Raw genomic sequence first — 22,225 nt, forward strand, 5'->3', positions numbered from 1 at the left:
TGCGATCCGGGCAGGAGTCCTCCGCCTGGGACCTAGGGGCTATCCTGGGAGCGCGCTGCGGCGCGGACCGAGAAGGGCCTGGAGGAGACAAGCTAACAGGGGCCGGGGCCTGTGAAGGGCCCGGTCTGGACTGCAAAGCCTCAAGGAGCTTAGATGACCATTTGTCCATAGACTGAGCAATGGATTGAGAAAGTGACTGGGAGAGTGTCTCAGCGAAAGAGGCCAACGACTGTGTCTCTGTCCCTGCTGACTGCTCAGGGGGAGCAGGGGGATCTACATGAGCCGAGGGGCCCCCCAAGAGTCCGAGGCTCCGGCTGAGCAAGCGTGGCAGGAGTTGAGCATTGATCACAGTGAGGGTACGTGGATCCCGCAGGCAACATAGCCCTACAAGAGGTACAGGCCGCGAAAAAAATCTGTGCCTTAGGGGCTTTGCTCCTTGTGGACGACATGCTGTAAGCAATTGGTGTCTCTTAGGAGAGTGACCACTGAGGGTATATGGGAAAAGGGTATACAGCCTTTCCGATATATTATATTAAAATAATATATATATATATATATATATATATATATATATATATATATATATATATATATATATATATATATATATATATATATATATATATATATATATATATATATATATATATATATATATATATATATATATTAAATTATATACATATATTTATATTAAATTATATACATATATTTATATTAAATTATTATATACACATATATATTATATATTAAATTATATACATACATAAAATTATTATATACATATTATATAATATTATATATATATATATATATATATATATATATAATTGCCTTATTCTGTCTGTCTGTCTGTCTGTCATGCTCCGAAATTGTGTCCTTACGGTGACACAAAGCTGATTGGCCGCTGGGCTCGCCATGGCCCCGCCCCCCCACACGGATTGGCCTCTCGCCCCGGCTCTCTGCAGGCCCCGCCCCCCTCACGCAATGCACGCTCGCTGTGGCCCAACTGACACGGGGCTCCGATTCCCAGGTGAGTACACACACACATCAGATCACACTCACTCTCACACATCACATCCACACATCACAACATGCTGGGATATGGCTTGCTTCTACACCGGCTCCGTCAGGATCCCGGCAGCGCCAGACATAACCTTGCGATGCTGGGATCTTAACGGAGGCCGTGAAAGCTGGTAACCATTATACACATCGGGTAACTAAGGTCCCTTAGTTACCCGATGTGTATCATAGTTACCAGTGTACACCGGCTCCCACTCACTCTCACACACACACACATCACACACACATACATCACATCGCATCCACACATCAAGGTCCTGCAGCTGCGGAACATACATAACAGCACACACATAACAGCACACACACACAAATCAGATCACACTCACACACACACACACACACACACACACATCACATCGCATCCAAATACTCACAACATCCTGGGATATCGCTTGCTTCTCGGCGGCGATATTGTGCTGTGAGCTTCCAGGACCTGACGGAGGATCACATGGCCAGAAGCATGTGATATCCCCGGATGTTGTGAGTATCAGCGCGTATGTGCAATATCGTCAGTGTCTGTGTGGGTGAGTGGATGCGATCGGTTGTGTGGGTGAGTGGATGCGATCGGTTGTGTGGGTGAGTGGATGCGATCGGTTGTGTGGGTGAGTGGATGCGATCGGTTGTGTGGGTGAGTGTCGGCAGAGGAGCACGGCGTGCTGGAGGAGGCTGGGAGCAGAGAGGCTGATCTTGGGGAAGGCTGGGAGGGGGAGGCTGATGCTGAGGGAGGCTGGAAGGAGAGAGGCTGAGCAAACGTGCTGCATCCCCCATGCTGCGCACTCCCAAACGTTGGTCCATCCGCCATGCTGCGCACTCCCAAACGTGGTCCATCCGCCATGCTGCGCACTCCCAAACGTGGTCCATCCGCCATGCTGCGCACTCCCAAACGTGCTCCATCCGCCATACTGCGCACTCCCCATCGTGCACCATCCGGCATGCTGCGCACTCCCAAGCGGATGGAGCACGTTTGGGAATGCGCAGCATGGCGGATGGAGCACGTTTGGGAGTGCGCAGCATGACGGATGGAGCACGTTTGGGAGTGCGCAGCATGCCGGATGGTGCACGATGGGGAGTGCGCAGTATGGCGGATGGAGCACGTTTGGGAGTGCGCAGCATGGCGGATGGACCACGTTTGGGAGTGCGCAGCATGGCGGATGGACCACATTTGGGAGCGCGCAGCATGGCGGATGGAGCACGTTTGGGAGCGCGCAGCATGGCGGATGGAGCACGTTTGGGAGCGCGCAGCATGGCGGATGGAGCACGTTTGGGAGCGCGCAGCATGGCGGATGGAGCACGTTTGGGAGTGCGCAGCATGGCGGATGGACCACGTTTGGGAGTGCGCAGCATGGCGGATGGAGCACGTTTGGGAGTGCGCAGCATGGCGGATGGAGCACGATGGGGAGTGCGCAGCATGGCGGATGGAGCACGTTTGGGGAGTGCGCAGCATGGCGGATGGAGCACGTTTGGGAGTGCGCAGCATGGCGGATAGAGCATGATAGGGGGTGCGCAGCATGGCGGATGGAGCACGTTTGGGAGTGCGCAGCATGGCGGATGGAGCACGTTTGGGAGTGTGCAGCATGGCGGATAGAGCACGATGGGGAGTGCGCAGCATGGCGGATGGAGCACGTTTGGGAGTGCGCAGCATGGGGGATGCAGCACGATGGGGAGTGCGCAGTATGGCGGATGGAGCACGTTTGGGAGTGCGCAGCATGGCGGATGGACCACGTTTGGGAGTGCGCAGCATGGCGGATGGAGCACGTTTGGGAGTGCGCAGCATGGGGGATGCAGCACGATGGGGGGTGCGCAGCATGGGGGATGGAGCACGATGGGAGGTGCACACCTCCCCCCAACACACACACACACGCGCACTGCACAACACACACACTAGGAATCACAAACAACGCCCTACACAGACACCCACACACACAGACAACGCTGCACACACAAATATACGCACATACTGCACAACACACACATTGCTCAAAACATACCTCCCCCCAAAACACACCACACACACACAAACCGCACAACACACACACACAACGTTACAGACACACAGCGCTCCACAAACAACGCAACACACATACAACACCGCTCTCACCCCCCGCGACACTCAGAACATGTACAGCGCCCTACACAAACACTTGGTAACTACACACAACAACATACATATATATATATATATAATAACAAAAATCATACATGAACTACACAATACGTAAATTCTAGAATACCCGATGCGTAGAATCAGGCCACCTTCTAATATATATATATATATATATATATATATATATATATATATATATATATATATATATATATATATATATATATATATATATATATATATATATATATATATATATATATATATATATATATATATATATATATATATATATATATATATATATATATATATATATATATATATATATATATATATATATATATATATATATATATATATATATATATATATATATATATATATATATATATATATATATATATATATATATATATATATATATATATATATACTAGAAGGTGGCCCGATTCTACGCATCGGGTATTCTAGAATTTACGTATTGTGTAGTTCATGTGTGTCCTCCAGATTCCCTGTCCTGGATCCCCCGGAGCTGTAGAGCTTTGCCGCTGAGTAGCATCCACCGGCAGAATGCCAAAAATGGCCGCCGGAGCTCTCAGGGGGGCGTGGAGCCGTGGGCAGTGCCGGCAAAAAGCGGGAATCTGGAGGCCCCAAAGTGGTCAATGAGGTGAGGGGGGGGGGGGGGGGGACATGCAAAGATGCTCCAGCCCTCAAAGCCGACTTCATGTCGGTAATCCCGCCCTTACCCCTGACAGGCAGGCCCGGGGGCGGGAGTTTTCGAGACTAGGCCACGGCGAAGCCAGGGACTAAATTTAAGGCCGTTCCCGACAAGCAGGCACGGTGGGCGCGGAAGTCCGCCGAAAAAACAACGGACAGAACTACCGCGGCTTCCGGGGAGAAGGTGCGACCTCCCTCCCTGTACAGTCCCCCCATGGGGACACAGAGTACCTTAAAGTTGCAGGGCCCGGTCCCTGGGGGTGAAGAAGCTCCGGTCCGGCAGGTTCCACCAGGGGCTGCGGATGGAGCACGGTCCCAGCACGTGGATGACCGTTTAGGCTCCCACTTCTCCCAGAGCCGCATAAAAGGATGGTGAAGAAGACGGCATGTGGCTCCAGCCTCTGTACCCGCAATGGGTACCTCAACCTTAACAACACCGCCGACATAGTGGGGTGAGAAGGGAGCATGCCGGGGACCCCATAGGGGTCCTCTTTTCTTCCATCCGTCATAACTATGTATGAGAATGCATGAGTGGATGTGTGCCTCCTTACACAGAAAGCATAAAACTGAGGAGCCCGTGATCCACGGGAGGGTGTATAGGCAGAGGGGAGGGGTTACACTTTTTTAAAAGTGTAATACTTTGTGTGGCCTCCGGAGGCAGAAGCTATACACCCAATTGTCTGGGTCTCCCAATGGAGCGACAAAGAAACAATAAATAAATCGCTCATAGAAGAGACCCCATAGTGTAACATAGGTCTGGGTGGAATGATTTTTTTTTATCGCATTCCTGTTTTTTTTTTTTTTACTTGTCGTGTGTCCTTAGCCTAATTGGTTAAAGTGCAATGAATAACGCCTCTGTCTAAGTGTAGACTATTTGTATAGATATATCCCCAATGGGATCAACTAGAGGTGTAGTAAGGGAAGTATATCTGTCCGATAATCAGCAGGATCTCCCGTGTCATGTGCCCTGGGGTCCATTATACAGGAGATCTGCTAATTCTCAAGTATGTACTGGTCTTTCATTTTATGAATTTATAGTCTTAATAGATTTATAGCTTAAAGTTGCTCCTTTTGAAGTCATACGTAATAATAATAATAAATAATAATACACACACTTCCTCTAGTCGATCCCATTAGATGGTGTTATTCATCACACTTTAACAAGTTCTGTTGTGTCAATATATAAAATATATAAAGAGATTATATATATATATATATATATATATATATATATATATATATATATATATATATATATATATATATATCTCATTAGCAATGCTCTACTTTCAGCAGGACATCTCCTGTGTATTTTGCAGTGTGCTTTGTGTGCTGCGTCCTCGTGCCTCTGAATGTCCATCACAGCATTTTACTTGATTCAGTACAGTTTATTATTTTGTGGGTTTTTTTGCTTGAACATATAAGACACAATAGAAGAGGACAAACCTATTATACTTAAGAACTCCGTGGAATCTGGAGCAGAGAGGTTGTGTATGGAGATCAGCATCCGGGATACCCAGTCTTTACAGGCTCCCAGCAGCAGCTGCAGTTCCTCACTATCCATAGCCTACAAAGAAAACAAGTGTGAACACACTGTACTGATAGCGCTGCTGCAGAACTGCGTCTTACACATACAAGATTCTGTGTCGGCTAATACATGTCCACGGCACTGCCGTCTGGAGAACTCCATCACAGTACCATCCATCATTACATGCACTTTGTGAGTATGATGCTATTCTGAACTTTGATCACTAGAGAGCTATATGAAGATACAAGTCTGTTTCAGTACAAGGTAGGGGAAGGATCCAGAGTCTTGTGTGACACCAGCTTTAAAAAGAAGGGGTAGTGCAAAAGCAAAGCATCTTTATCCTAACTTCCTATCTACTGCATTTAGTCCAATAATCTAAGCCATTTGCCCATATATTTCTTGTCTAATGACGATTTGTTCGAGTACTCAATGCATGCTGGGATATGCATAGCGTCATTAGGGGTCAGAGTATGTAGTCACTGTCACAGCCCCTCCCTGAAACAAAGTGTCATCAGTAGGCGGTGCTGTAACTGAGTGTTTTCCTAGTGCAATGTCTTAATGCCCACCTCACCCCCCCAGTGCGCTGTCTTCTCCCCCTCCCTCCCTGTGCAGTATTTCCTTCTGTGCCCTGCGATGAGCACAGCTTCCAGACCGTTATCAGCTTATTAATAGTAATAAGCCTGTAATAGAGCAGTATCATTATACCAGGCGGTGCAGGAGATAAGAGTCGCCCCACAGGTGACGTCACTTGTCTCTGGCAGGGATACTGCTCCATTGCTGGCTTATTACTATTCATAAGAAAACAGTCCAGGGGCGTGTCCAGAACTCTATGGAGCAGGACGCCTGAGTACTGAGCTCCGTCACCTGGGATTACTTTAGCACCTATACATAAGCCTGGAAGAAATCACAATGGGGGAAAAAGAAACCCCCAAACAACACCAAAGATCCTGGGACCCCAGCGCCACTCACCCTGGACGCCTACCTTACAAGGGAGCCGCCGGGGGAGCAAGAACGGGAGGCCGGTGAGTGGAGAAGAGACCACGCGAAGATCGCCTGCATGCGACGGGGAAGGAGGGAGCGGTGAGAAGCAGGGATCCGTGTATGCCGGCCCCTCGTGGACAAGATGGCGGCGGCGGTGGAGAAGACGCGCAGTCACTCACCTGAAGCCCAGCGGGAGCAAGGAAGCAGGGAGCGAGGAAGCGGTGAGCCGGATGATCCTGGGCGTCCCCGACCCACCGGACCAGGTGAGCAGCCAGCGCTCTCCCTAGCAATGAGCCCGGACAGCCAGGAGGAGACGGGGATAACGATGCCGCCCCTCCCCCCCCTGGTGGTATTAGAATGCAGCGGCGGCTGGAGCCCAGTGGCACACATGGACGCTGGGCTGAAGGAAGCAAGCGACATGGAGTGGGCTGCTGGAGGGCTGGGATTGAGGAGCGGTGACTCTGTGGGACCAGGGACCCAAATGGAGGATGATAGGGAGGCTCTGAGGGCCAGAAAAAAGGCCTTACAGCTTGCTGGAGTCCCCCAGCCCCCATGGGATAGTACTATAACAAATGGGAATGAGTCCCTGTCTTTCCCACTGGAACCACCAATGCTTCAGAATGAGACTCTCACCCCCAGGACCCAAAGAACTCACAAGTTAGCCAGGGATCAGGGGCTGCAGGGCTCAGGTTCCCCAGCCCAACAGAAAAAGGCTCCTGGATCACCCTCTGGGCATGGATGATATCGGGAAGAGGGCCCAGGAGTGTCCGGCAGCTAGCCCTTCTATTACTCAGCCTGTGTGTGTCCCTGCAGAGTGGTGGGAGCATGTACGGCAGCTCCCTACCAAGTCAGATTTTCAAACACTCATTTCTGAGGTTAAAAATGCTTGCAGTAGCGGTGGTCTAGCAGGATGTCGTTTCCATCTCTAAGAGAATAAACCAGCTGGAGAACGACCATAATGAAGCTATAACCACCATCCGCCATCTCCAGTCCCAAACTTCCTCTCAAGCAGACGTCATAAGGGAGCTACAGCGTCATATTGAAGACCTAGACAACAGAGGCAGGCGCCATAATATACGGGTCAGGGGCGTACCCAAGTCTCAAGCAAAGGAGGACGTCATAATTTTGCAGACCATATTCAACTCACATCTGCAGCGGCCTGCTAACAACCCAATTCCCATGGACAGAGCGCACAGGGCCCTACGCCCTAAAAATTTGAAGGGGAACCCGAGAGATATTATCTGTCATATCATTGATTTCCAACTTAAAGAAGAAATAATGTTCAAAGCGCGACCGCCAAAACAAGTGATGTACCGTGGCATCAAAATACAGCTATTTCAAGATCTCTCATGGATAACACTACAGCAACGGAAGGCCCTTCGCCCATTACTGTCATCCCTGAAGGACAACAATATTATTTACAGATGGGGGTTCCAGTTTAGCCTCACCGCACGGCGAGGAGAGATGCTGGCTAACCTCCGGATCCCCATAGATCTTGAGCCTTTCTGCAAGGTCTTTGACCTCCCTGTGCCGGATCTACCAGACTGGATTATGCCCCAACAGATGCCGCCGCTTCCTCAAACCCGGCAGTCGGCCAATGTATCACAAAAGCGATGTTCCAGGAACGCGAGAGAAGAACCTACTTTATATGCTCTCACGTGGCCTTACGGTTATCTATAGACCTCACATCTTCCTAATGGGTATACTCCTTTCCATATCTTTGTGATTTCTCCCTTTTAGAAAATCCCGGGGGGAGGTTGGGACCAGTGTGTCTGATTTGTGGAGTTTTGAATGGGAGGCGTCTAATTCTATGTAACCTCTATGGTTCCAACATTAATCAAACCAGATTTGTTTCCTCTGTCCTGTCACGCCTTCCATCGGATCGTGAGACCATGCACATTATAGGAGGGGGGGGGGGTGGGGGGGCACACTTTAACATCGTGTTTTCGGAGACAGCAGACAGATTGCTTGCACCCTCACATCCTCCGGACTCACATAGATCACCACAACTATCTACCGGGTTCCGCAGACTGATCCGCAGGCACCAATTGTATGACCTCTGTAGAATAGACAACCCAACAGCAAAACAATACACCTTCTACTCACACCCTCATAACTCGCATAGTCTAATAGACTATTTCTTCTGCAACATCCCCACACTCAGAACACTTCAACAGGCGCAGATTGGTAGTATCACCTGGTCGGACCATGCCCCCATATTCGTCTCTCTGGACCTAGCGGCCGCCCCCCTAAATCGAACCCACTGGAGACTTATTGAATCCTTATTAACTAACACTTCCTCTCGAGAGTCCATTCGCCAGGCCATACGGAATTACTTTGTGGAAAACTCTCAGTCCCTTCCATCTTTCCCGATGATATGGGAAGCCCATAAGGCAGTCATAAGGGGTGAGTGCATAGCCCTTTCCTCTAAGCTTAAAAAGGACTCTCAACTTTAAATCGCCAATATGAAAAGGATCTACGGACAGCAGAGGGGCATCTCTGTGCCCATCCTACTAAGACTCGCCTGAAAGAAGTGATAGATTTGAGATCAAAAAAGAGAATTTTGTTTACTTACCGTAAATTCTTTTTCTTATAGTTCCGTATTGGGAGACCCAGACCTTGGGTGTTTAGCTTCTGCCTCCGGAGGACACACAAAGTATTACACTCAAAAGTGTAGCTCCTCCCTCTGAGCTTATACACCCCCTGGTGAGCCAGTCCCAGCCAGTTTAGTGCAAAAGCTGAAGGAGAATAGCCACCCACAAGTAGAACAGAGCAAGAGCCGGAACAACCGGAGACTCTGTCCACAACAACAGCCGGTGATAACACACGGAACAAGAAAATTGCCAACAGGCAACAGGGAGGGTGCTGGGTCTCCCAATACGGAACTATAAGAAAAAGAATTTACGGTAAGTAAACAAAATTCTCTTTTTCTTTATCGTTCCTTTGGGAGACCCAGACCTTGGGACGTTCCAAAGCAGTCCCTGGGTGGGAATAAACAGAAAAACTAAGAAGTAGGCAGAACCTAACTTCACAAATGGGAGACAGCCGCCTGAAGGATGCGTCTGCCCAAGCTCGCATCTGTCGAAGCATGAGCATGCACTTAGTAGTGCTTCGAGAAGGTATGCAGGCTAGTCCAAGTGGCAGCCTGACAGACTTGTTGAGCCGTAGCCTGGTGCCTAAAAGCCCAAGAGGCACCGACAGCTCTGGTCGAGTGTGCCTTGATCCCCGGCGGGGTAGGCACCTGAGTACTCTGGTAGGCGTCCGAAATGGTCGATCTAATCCAACGGGCTAAGGTCGGCTTAGAAGCAGGGAGGCCCTTGCACCGACCTGTGGTTAGCACAAAAAGAGAGGTGCACCGCCTAAGCGCAGCGGTGCGAGACACATAGATCCGGAGAGCACGCACCAGATCTAGAGTATGCAGCGCTTTTTCAAAGCGATGAACAGGAGCCGGACAGAAGGAAGGTAGGGTAATGTCCTGGTTAAGGTGGAAAGGAGAGACCACCTTAGGAAGAAAGTCCGGAGTCGGACGGAGAACCACCTTGTCTTGATGAAAAACTAAAAAAAAAAAGGTGACTCCGAAGAGAGTGCAGCCAAATAAGAGACTCTCCTGAGAGAAGTTATGGCAACCAGAAAGGCCACCTTCTGAGAAAGAAGACACAAAGAAACCTCCCTAAGAGGCTCAAAAGGGGGTTTCTGCAATACCGTGAGGACCAAGTTAAGGTCCCAGGGATCCAAGGGCCGCCGATAAGGCGGAATGATGAGAGACGCGCCTTGCATGAAGGTGCGGACCTGAGCCAGCCGAGCGATACGCCGCTGGAACAAAACTGACAGAGCTGAGACTTATCCCTTGAGAGAGTTGAGGGACAGTCCTAGCTGCAGACCGGACTGCAGAAAAGACAGAAGGGTCGGCAACAGGAAACACCGACACCAGGACAGGAAAATTTTCCAAGTCCTGTGATAGATCTTAGCGGAGGAAGACTTACGGGCCCGAGTCATAGTGGAGATGACTTCAGGAAGAATACCAGAAGCCGTCAAAATCCAGGACTCAAGAGCCACGCCGTCAATTTGAGAGCCGCAGAATTCAGGCGGAAAAACGGACCTTGCGAGAGTAAGTCTGGACGGTCCGGGAGATGCCACGGCCTCTCTACGGACAGGTGGAGCAGGTCTGGATACCATGCTCGCCTGGGCCAGTCCGGTGCAATGAGGAGGACTCGATGGCCCTCCATTCTGATCTTGCGCAGGACTCTGGGCAAGAGAGCTAGAGGGGGAAACACGTAGGACAGACGAAACTGGGACCAGTCTTGTTCCAGAGCGTCCGCGGCGAAGGCCTGAGGATCGTGGGAGCGAGCCACGTAAACAGGAACTTTGTTGTTGTGACGGGATGCCATTAGGTCCACGTCCGGAGTGCCCCATTTGCGGCAGATTGACTGAAAACACTGCCGGGTGCAGGGACCACTCGACACCGTCCACGCTTTGACGGCTGAGATAATCTGCCTCCCAGTTTTCAACGCCTGGGATGTGGACTGCGGATATGGCGGACTTTGAGTCCTCCGCCCATTGAAGGATGCGTTGTACCTCCAACATTGCCAGGCGGCTGCGTGTCCCGCCTTAGTGATTGATGTAGGCAACCGCTGTCGCGTTGTCTGACTGGACTCGAATGTGCCTGCCCGCCAACAGGTGGTGAAAAGCTAGGAGAGCTAGAAGCACTGCTCTGGTTTCCAGCACATTGATTGAAAGGGCTGACTCGGACGGAGTCCAAGTGCCCTGCGCTCTGTGGTGGAGACATACCGCTCCCCAGCCGGATAGACTGGCATCCGTGGTGAGAATCACCCAGGACGGGGCCAGGAAGGAGTGCCCTTGGGACAGGGAGAGTGGCCGAAGCCACCACTGAAGGGAGCTCCTGGTCCGTGGCGACAGAGCCACTAACTTGTGTAAGGAGGAAGGCCGCTTGTCCCAACAGCGGAGAATGTCCAGCTGCAGGGGGCGCAGATGGAACTGGGCAAAGGGAACAGCCTCCATGGACGCCATCATTTGACCCAGCACCTGCATCAGACGCCTGAGGGTATAACGGCGGGGCCTCAGCAGAGCGCACCGCCAACTGGAGTGACAGCTGTTTGTTTACGGGCAACTACACTAGAGCCGGCAAAGTCTCGAACTGCATCCCTAGGTACGTGAGACTCTGGGTCGGAGTCAGAGTGGATTTGGGAAGATTGACAAGCCACCCGATTTGGGCTAGAGTGGCGAGAGTGAGCGAGACACTCCGCTGACAGTCTGCACTGGATGAAGCCTTGACTAGAAGGTCGTCCAGGTAAGGAATCACTGCCAACCCCTGGAGGTGCAGAACCGCAATCACTGCTGCCATGACCTTGGTGAATACCCGAGGGGCCGTGGCTAACCCGAAGGGGAGAGCCACGAATTGGAAATGATCTTCTCCTATTACAAAACGTAGCCAACGCTGGTGTAAAACTGCAATTGGCACATGCAGATAGGCATCTCTGATGTCGATGGACGCCAGGAAATCCCCTTGGGTCATTGAGGCAATGACTGATCGCAGAGACTCCATGCGAAAGTGCCGCACCTGAACATGCTTGTTGAGAAGCTTGAGATCCAGGATGGGCCGGAAGGTACCGTCCTTTTTGGGAACTAGGAAGAGGTTTGAGTAAAAACCTCTGAACCGTTCCCGGGCGGGAACTGGTACAATTACTCCGTTGGCCTGCAAGGCTGCCACGGCCTGTGAGAAGGCGGCGGCCTTGGAGCAAGGGGGAGTTGAGAGAAAAAAATCTGTTTGGCGGGCTGGAAGAGAATTCTATCCTGTAGCCGTGGGAGATGATATCTCTCATCCACTGATCGGAGACGTGTTGAAACCAAACGTCGCCAAAGTGTGAGAGCCTGCCACCGACTAAGGACGTTGCCGGAGCGGGCAGAGAGTCACGAGGAGGCTGCCTTAGTGGCAGCACCTCCTGCGGTCTTCTGTGGACGCACTTTTGGGCGCCAGTTGGATTTCTGGTCCTTAGCTGAGTTAGCGGACGAGGCGGAGGGCTTAGAGGACAACCAGTTGGAGGAACGAAAGGAACGAAACCTCGACTGAGTCCTACCCTGGGCAGGTTTCCTGGTTTTGGTTTGTGGCATGGAAGTACTCTTCCCGCCAGTAGTTTCTTTAATAATTTCATCCAGCTGTTCTCCGAACAGCCGGGACCCAGAAAAAGGGAGCCCAGCAAGGTATTTCTTAGAAAAAGCATCTGCCTTCCACTCTCGAAGCCACAAGATCCTGCGGATAACGAGGGAATTAGCCGAAGCCACCGCAGTGCGGTGAGAAGCCTCCAGCATGGCAGACATGGCATAAGATGAAAAAGCTGAAGCTTGAGAAGTTAAGGCAACCATCTCGGGCATAGATTCCCTGGTGAGGGAATGCATCTCCTCTAGAGAAGCAGAGATGGCTTTGAGAGCCCACACTGCTGCAAAAGTTGGGGAAAACGCGACCCCCGCCGCTTCATACACGGATTTGGCCAGAAGGTCAATCTGACGGTCAGTGGAATCCTTAAGGGAGGTGCCATCAGCCACTGACACAACGGTCCGGGCTGAGAGCCTAGACACCGGAGGGTCTACCTTTGGGGAATGAGCCCACTCCTTGACCACCTCAGGTGGAAAGGGAAAACGGCCATCAGAACCACGTTTGTCAGGACAGGCCCTGGGTTTGGTCACAGCGGCCTGAAAACTGGAGTGGTTAAAGAACACACTCTTTGTCCTCTTAGTCGAGGTAAACTGGTGCTTTTCTGCCAGAGAGGGTTGCTCCTCTGATACTGGCGGATTGAGATCCAGTACAGAATTAATGGAAGCAATCAAGTCACTAAGATCTGAGTCACCCTCGGAAAGATCAATGGGGTACATGGAGTTAGCCTCCGAGCCCCCTGTAAAGGCATCCTCCTCATCCTGCGAGTCAGCTCTGGAATCAGAGCCGCGGGATGAGGAGGGAGAGGAAACCCTGCGCCTCCTCTTAGGAGGACGGGGTCTGGGCCCTGATGATGAATCCTCTGTGAGCTCCGGTCCTGAGAGAGCCCTAGCAGCAGAGGCACCGTGTGAAGGGGGCTGATGCATGTTCAGCAAAGTCCTGGACAGAAGTCCCATAGAGTCGGCAAAAGACTGGGAGATAGACCTAGAAAAGGATTCTACCCAAGCCGGGGGTTCAGCCACAGGAGCAGCCTGAGAGACCACTGGGGGTGAGACTCCAGGCTGTGGCACCGCCAAGTTAGAGCAGACATCACAATGTGGATAGGTGCTCGGTTCAGGCAGCAGGAGCTTACATGCAGCGCATACAGTATAAAGCTTTGGAGCCTTGCTCCTCGTGTGAGACATCCTGCTGGAGTGGGGGCTCTGCAAGAGAATGAACCCCAGAGAGTATATACAGAGGTCCACAACCAGAGACCGGTTGTGGCTTACCAGACCGCTGGAAGCGGTGTTGTGTGCCCTCCAGATCCCGAAGCCCGGACCCCCAATGCACAGCACCTCAGCAGGGATGCAGAGTGCAGGCCAGCGCAGAGTGAACCCTGTCTGAGAAAATGGCCGCCGGAGCCAAGAGAGGGGGCGGGACTTGGGGCGTTCCTGTAGGAGAGCGGGATCTGGAGGGCCATAGAGACCTACAGGGGAGGAGACACGCACAGCAGTGGGGAGTGTCCCTCCCCTGTGCAGGACGGCCGCCGTGAGGAGCCGAGCCTGTCCCTCTGCATGAGTGACATGCGAGGGCAGTGAACAGAAACTAGGCCTCCGGCAAAGCCGGGGCCTAAATTTGAGCGGCGAGGCCGACGCGCAGGCACCATCGGCGCGGTTCTCGGGCGACAGCTAGAGAACCCGCCGGAAATGCCAAGATAAATACAGTAAGCACACTCTCCCCATACAATAAAGCACAGGGACCCCCAACATATAAACGTCTCAGGTACTTAGCTGCTGAGACGCAGGGCCAGGTCCCTGGGGATGAGTGCTCCGGTCCAGCAGGGTCCTAAAGGGCTGCGGATGGAGACCGGTCTCCAGCCAGGCATGGAGACCGCGCTGGCTCCCACTTCAAGCCAGAGCCCAGGAGGGATGGTGAAGGAGCACGGCATGTAATGCTCCAGGCTTGGAATCAACTTTACAACACCACCGACACAGTGGGGTGAGAAGGGACATGCCGTGGGTCCAGACGTGGACCCGCACTTCAATCTCATTGCAAAAAGGAAAAAATCATATGAGAATGCATGTGTGGATGTATGCCTCCTGAACACAAAGTGATAAACTGGCTGGGACTGGCTCACCAGGGGGTGTATAAGCTCAGAGGGAGGAGCTACACTTTTAGGTGTAGTACTTTGTGTGTCCTCCGGAGGCAGAAGCTAAACACCAAGGTCTGGGTCTCCCAAAGGAACGATAAAGAAATTAAAAGAGATTGCGCATGGGCACATAGAAAAACGTCTCCGGTACTCCCGCCAGAGATACTATGAATACGGAAATAAATCGCACACGATACTAGCCAGAAAGCTTAGAGACCAAACGATAGCTTCCGCCCCCTGTGCTATAAAAGACACCTCAGGTATTTCTCATTATGACCCCACAAAAATAGCCCAACTGTTTCATGCATACTATACCTCTTTGTACTCTATCCCTCCGTCATCCCCAATGTCCCGGCCAGACAGAACACAAATGGTAAATGACTACTTGACCACCTGTCACCTCCCAAAATTATCCCAAGAGGCAGTGGAAGAACTTAATTGGGAAATATTGCCAGATGAGATGCACCAAATCATTAAAGACTTGCCGGGCCATAAAGCTCTGGGCCCCGATGGGTTTACTTACCTATACTATAAGACTTTTGTTGAAGAGCTGTCTCCTCATCTGACACATCTCTTCAACCTTTTCATGGAGGGTGCAGATATCCCATGTACATTTCTGCACTCTTACAGTTAGGTCCAGAAATATTTGGACAGTGACACAATTTTCGCGAGTTGGGCTCTGCATGCCACCACATTGGATTTGAAATGAAACCTCTACAACAGAATTCAAGTGCAGATTGTAACATTTAATTTGAAGGTTTGAACAAAAATATCTGATAGAAATTGTAGGAATTGTACACATTTCTTTACAAACACTCCACATTTTAGGAGGTCAAAAGTAATTGGACAAATAAACCAAACCCAAACAAAATATTTTTATTTTCAATATTTTGTTGCGAATCCTTTGGAGGCAATCACTGCCTTAAGTCTGGAACCCATGGACATCACCAAACGCTGGGTTTCCTCCTTCTTAATGCTTTGCCAGGCCTTTACAGCCGCAGCCTTCAGGTCTTGCTTGTTTGTGGGTCTTTCCGTCTTAAGTCTGGATTTGAGCAAGTGAAATGCATGCTCAATTGGGTTAAGATCTGGTGATTGACTTGGCCATTGCAGAATGTTCCACTTTTTTGCACTCATGAACTCCTGGGTAGCTTTGGCTGTATGCTTGGGGTCATTGTCCATCTGTACTATGAAGCGCCGTCCGATCAACTTTGCGGCATTTGGCTGAATCTGGGCTGAAAGTATATCCCGGTACACTTCAGAATTCATCCGGCTACTCTTGTCTGCTGTTATGTTATCAATAAACACAAGTGACCCAGTGCCATTGAAAGCCATGCATGCCCATGCCATCACGTTGCCTCCACAATGTTTTACAGAGGATGTGGTGTGCCTTGGATCATGTGCCGTTCCCTTTCTTCTCCAAACTTTTTTCTTCCCATCATTCTGGTACAGGTTGATCTTTGTCTCATCTGTCCATAGAATACTTTTCCAGAACTGAGCTGGCTTCATGAGGTGTTTTTCAGCAAATTTAACTCTGGCCTGTCTATTTTTGGAATTGATGAATGGTTTGCATCTAGATGTAAACCCTTTGTATTTACTTTCATGGAGTCTTCTCTTTACTGTTGACTTAGAGACAGATACACCTACTTCACTGAGATGTTCTGGACTTCAGTTGATGTTGTGAACGGGTTCTTCTTCACCAAAGAAAGTATGCGGCGATCATCCACCACTGTTGTCATCCGTGGACGCCCAGGCCTTTTTGAGTTCCCAAGCTCACCAGTCAATTCCTTTTTTCTCAGAATGTACCCGACTGTTGATTTTGCTACTCCAAGCATGTCTGATATCTCTCTGATGGATTTTTTTCTTTTTTTTCAGCCTCAGGATGTTCTGCTTCACCTCAATTGAGAGTTCCTTACACCGCATGTTGTCTGGTCACAGCAACAGCTTCCAAATGCAAAACCACACACCTGTAATCAACCCCAGACCTTTTAACTACTTCATTGATTACAAGTTAATGAGGGAGATGCCTTCAGAGTTAATTGCAGCCCTTAGAGTCCCTTGTCCAATTACTTTTGGTCCCTTGAAAAAGAGGAGGCTATGCATTACAGAGCTATGATTCCTAAACCCTTTCTCCGATTTGGATGTGAAAACTCTCATATTGCAGCTGGGAGTGTGCACTTTCAGCCCATATTATATATATAATTGTATTTCTGAACATGTTTTTGTAAACAGCTAAAATAACAAAACTTGTGTCACTGTCCAAATATTTCTGGCCCTGACTGTATATAACTATTATTCCTAAAGCAGGTAAGGACCCAATGGAGTGTGCGAGCTACCGCCCGATTAGCCTCTTAAACTCAGATCTTAAAATATTCACTAAACTACTGGCTGAACATCTAAATAATTGGCTCCCGCACCTGGTCCACAAAGACCAGGCGGAGTTTGTGCGTTACCGTCAGGCGGGAGACAACACGCGTAGGATTCTGGACCTGGTGGAGGTGGTGAACAGAAGAGGGGGTGGAGGCGCTTCTCCTGGGTTTAGGACGCGGAGAAGGCCTTCGACAGGTTGGACTGGTCCTGTTTTCTGTGTTGGGCCATTTCGGACTGTCGGGGCCATTTGTCTCTGCATTAAGAGGGTTATATTCATCCCCAGGGGCGACAATTCGCCTCCCCCCCATGCACACTCAGAATCCCTCTCTATCCGAAACGGAACTAGGCAGGGATGCCCGCTCTCCCCCCTGCTATATGTACTTAGCATTGAGCCACTAGCAGCTCAAATCTGACTTAATCCAGATATTACGGGGTTAAGGTTCGGGAAAAATCCTTCAAGGTGGCCCTATTTGCAGACGATGTCCTGCTGTCCCTGACTAACCCTGTCATCTCCCTACCAAACTTAAGGCCCCTTTCACACGTCAGTGATTCTGGGACGTTTGTGCTTTTTTTTTTTTTTAAACGTACCAGAATCACTGACCTACGCAGACCCATTATAATGAATGGGTCTGATCACACATCAGTGATTTTTCACTGCACGTGCCTCCGTGCGGCGTACCCGCGTGTGCGTGATTGCCGCACGGAGACATGTCCATTTTTTTCTGGCATCACTGATGTCCCACGGACCACGCAGTGGTGTGGTCCGTGAAACACGTGCCAGAAAAAAAACGTGGATTTAAAATAAACATTTTTACTCACCCGGCTTCAGCCGCGCTCTCTGCAGCCCGTGCAGCCTGCTGCTTCTAAACCGGCTGATTACTGTCGCGCATATTAATGATGCACGACACAGCCGACCCGGAAGCAGCTGCTGCAGCGGTCAGCGCCGGCCGGATGCTGCACCGCGGGAGCGTTCAGGACCATGGAGAGCGGGAGCGGGCGCAGGGGAGTTGATTTCTAAGTGCAATCACAGGCCACGGAGAACGGAGCCCAGATTGCACTTAGACAACCCACGTGTGCCGTGATTCACGGCACACGCAGGGACATGTGCGTGTTTTACACGCCAGTGAAAAACGTCTGTTTTTCACTGACGTGTGAAACGGGCCTTACATGCAGTTCTAGCCCAGTATGCTAGGCTCTCGGGATATAAACTCAACTCAGATAAAACAGAGGCCTTACCCCTCAATATTCCAGAAACTAAACTACGGTCACTAAAACAAAACTTTAAATATTCATGGCGTTCGGATTCCCTGCGATATTTAGGAGTTAAAGTAACCCCCAGCTATAAAACAATATATCAGGCAAATTTCCCACCCCTGATTCGAGACTTTGAAAATAGCCTAAGGAAGTGGTCATCCCTACAGATCTCTTTTCTGGGTAAAATAGCCACAATTAAAATGTCAATAATCCTTAAATTTCTATACCTGTTCGAAACACTCCCGGTGCGAGTTCCCATGGGGGTGCTGAAAAAAGTCCAGTCACTGCTTATGCAATTCATCTGGCACTCGGGGAGACACCGGATCCCGGACTCAGTCCTATGCGCACCTCGTACAAGTGGAGGCCTGTCGTGCCCGAACCTTATACTCTATTATTATGCTTCCCATTTGCGGACCTTGACCTCATGGACAACCTTGCCAGCCTATAACAAATGGACAGAGATAGAGAAGCTCTGGATGGCACCTTTCCACCCAGGTTCCCTAATCTGGGGTCGCCCTAGTGAAACTCCCGCCAGAGACTTCCTGGGCCCGATGGCATTTATAAGAGAACTGTGGCGGCAGTGTAGGATGAGGTTTCAGCTGGCGACGCAGTCCTCCCTGTTGACTCCTTTCCTGTTTACCCCACACTTGACGGAGGGCATGAGCCCGGGGGTGGTGAAGCAGTGGGCAAAAGCGGGCCTTTATTGCTTCCGAGATATAGTCAACCCAGTCACGCTGAAATTAAAGCCATTTTCAGATCTACTACACCAGCACAAATTACCCTTCCACTTATACATCTCATACCAACAGATAGCACATTTCTTCTCAGACATTATGGGACAGATAACGGTAAGTCGCCCATCGGCATTTGAGATGCTCTGCTCGGGGTGTACTTCGACCAGGGGTTTAATTTCAGCCATCTATAACATATTGACAAGAGGGAATTAACCAGATATAGTGAAACACACATACATGAGGAGATGGGAGGGTTGGGTCGGACGGCCTCTGTCAGAGGAACTCTGGTCGATAGTATGGGCTAGGGCATTTAGGTCCTCAATTAGCACTCTCTACAGGGAGAATCAAGTTAAGGTCCTTATGACGTGGTACCACACCCCAGAGCTTTTGCATAAGTTTAACCCCACCTATCCAGATGTATGTTGGAGATGTGGATTGGGTGGAGCATCCTTATACCATATATTCTGGACATGCCCGGCTATCAATGGTTTCTGGGAGGAGGTGGAGTCCCTGATGAGTAGACTAGTAGGCAGAAGCGTGGATAGGGACCCGGTAGTGTACTTGCTAAATGCCCTACCGCCGTCAAGTAAACCTGAATTAAAGCTACTACTCCATATCCTCACAGCGGCCAAATGTCTAATATCACTATTCTGGAAAAGGGTGGCCCCACCAACTATCTCAGATCTATACGCTCGGATAAAGGACGTTAGAAACATGGAGAGGTTGACAGCCCAACTCCATAACACAATAGACGGTTTTACAGCGACATGGTCTCTGTGGGATGATTTTGGAAACACCTTCCAGATTTGACGGCCGACTGTACATTCATTGTAGTTAATACTTCGGTTATATACAAAACGGAGGGGGAAGTGTGCATATGTTTTGGGATCCCTTGGATGTAGTACTAATCTCTTTCTCCTTTCCGAGTCAGATGCGCAAAGTGAACTTACTCACCCCTCACCTGATTTCAAATATGTTTATTACATAATGTACCTATATGCATACTTGGGAAATGTTCCCTCTATTTGTAGTACTGTTTTTTCTTTTATTGTAACACGTTTAAAAATCTTTTTTTTTATCAACTTTTTATTTTGAAAAAAGAAAAAATAAAAAAACAGTCCAGACGCTACACTCATAGCAGGGCATGGAAGGAGATCCTGCACAAGGATGGCTGCACACGGTGGGATAGATCGCGCATGGGGGGCAGGGATTGAGACATTGCACTAGGAAAACAATCAGCGACACAACAGTGACAGCACTGCCCACTGATGATGCTTTGTTTCATTGAGGGGTCAGAGGCTGTGACAGTGATAGCACCCGGTGCCTGATGAGGATGCTTTCAATAAAGTCATCCGAATCCTGTAATTTTAGATGTCAGATTGTTGGGGGAAGAAAAAACAAGGAACTGGACATTCAACCACAATCTAATTTACCATGAAGATAAACCGCTGCTAGAGGAGTTCTCCAAGCAAAGGCGCACAGAGCCGGGCCGAGCTTTCCCCTGTATGGGGCACTCAGGAGAGATCGCTGTATAACAAATATTCTTCGGACAGTGGCCCAATGTGTATGACCAGTTTTATTGTGGCCATTTTAGCACCCAGATAAGTTTGTTTCAGCTTGTTTGACTACTGCAGCCAGTAATATCTATGGTCCGAAATCCTGCACCACTGAAGCTGAAGCCCCTAATTGTGCCAATATTTCGGGTCAGGACAGATGAGGTGGCAGAGAACAATAAAAGGGAAGTCATCATTCATTCCCTACTGCCGATGAGACGTATGCAGGATTTTACAACAATTGCTAGCAATATCGTACGCAAAAACACCCGCCCCCGTCGTGCATGCGATTTCGTGTGATCGCTACGGCAGCATCACACGCACTTACCTGGTTGGCGTCGTCGCTGTGACTGACGAACATTCCCTACCTCAAGGGGGAGGGACGTTCGGCATCACCGCAACGTCACCAAGCGGCCGGCCAATCAAAAGCGGAGGGGCGGAGATGAGCGGGATGTAACATCCCGCCCACCTTCTTCCTTCCGCATTGCGGCCATTGGCAGGTAAGGAGAGGTTCCTCGCTCCTGCGGTGTCACACACAGCGATGTGTGCTGCCGCAGGAGCGACGAACAACATCGATAATCAACCATTACCGATTTTTGGTTTTGGGACGACCTCTCCATGGTGAACGATTTTCACCATTTTTGAGGTCGCTTAAGGTCACTGGTCAGTGTCACATGCTGCGATATCGTTAATGACGCCGGATGTGCGTCACTAACAACGTGACCCCGACGACAAAACATTAAACGATATCGTAGCGTGTAAAGCCCCCTTTAGATTAACAAAGAAAACTGCCGAGCAATGCCAACACAGATCAGACAGCTTACATGGCACCGTTCACACCAGCGTGTGCCATCCTGGACCCCCGCATACAGGTCATCACAACCAGTACAAGCCTCATTTCTGGTACCTTGCAGTTTTGGAGAAATGAGCAGGCAAAGCTTGTAAATTGCTGAAAGACACTAATCTGCTGCTGTTTTAAGGCTCGGAGCTGGCGAGTCCCATCTTCAGGAACCTGAAAAAGAAAAACAAACATACAAGTATTAGAATTAAATATATATTAAAAAAAAAATAAAAAAAATTAATAAATTTGAAAACGGTTACTATGACCGACACGCAATCTAATTTTCCAATGCCCAAATGCAATGTTATTGATCTGCAGCGGATCCAGAAGATCACCATTACATAACATGTACTACTACTGACACCTAAACCCTGTGCAGTCCGATGCCAGGGCCATACCGTGCCTGCCCCTACTCCTTACCGACCTTCCTAAATAGTAGTGAGTAAATGGAAGGTATTAGAAGCTTATCTACCATAAAATGTATTCCCTATTCGTAGGTGGAGGCCGGCAATCACACTCACAATAAAGGGAGCGGAGGCCAAGTGCGTGCACTGCTGCTCCATTCAGGACGGGTTTGCAAAGAACCATTCTTGGGGCTCCTGAGCCCCAATCTTAGGATCACTGGGGGAAAAGGAGAGTCGCAGCAGTCAGACCCCCAACAATCAGCTAGTTACCCCAGATTCTAATCGGGGATAATATATATTTTTTTTTTTTTACACCAGCCCCTTTAACCCCTTCAGCCCCCGGGCACTTTCCGTTTTTT

At 49.6% G+C, this 22,225-nt stretch overlaps 1 protein-coding gene across 1 annotated transcript in view; it reads right to left on the reverse strand.

Annotated features, from left to right (window-relative positions):
* ESPL1 (extra spindle pole bodies like 1, separase) overlaps positions 1-22,225 on the reverse strand; it is a 196,879-nt gene that overhangs the window by 148,612 nt on the left and 26,042 nt on the right. Inside the window, exons 4-5 of the mRNA XM_075337218.1 lie at positions 21,529-21,633; positions 5,354-5,474 (exon numbers count right to left, since the gene is read on the reverse strand). Coding sequence (XP_075193333.1) covers positions 5,354-5,474; positions 21,529-21,633 — 226 coding nt within the window. The remainder of the gene's footprint in view (positions 1-5,353; positions 5,475-21,528; positions 21,634-22,225) is intronic.

Source organism: Anomaloglossus baeobatrachus, chromosome 2 (genome assembly GCF_048569485.1).
Source record: "Anomaloglossus baeobatrachus isolate aAnoBae1 chromosome 2, aAnoBae1.hap1, whole genome shotgun sequence".
NCBI classification, from domain to species: Eukaryota; Metazoa; Chordata; class Amphibia; order Anura; family Aromobatidae; genus Anomaloglossus; species Anomaloglossus baeobatrachus.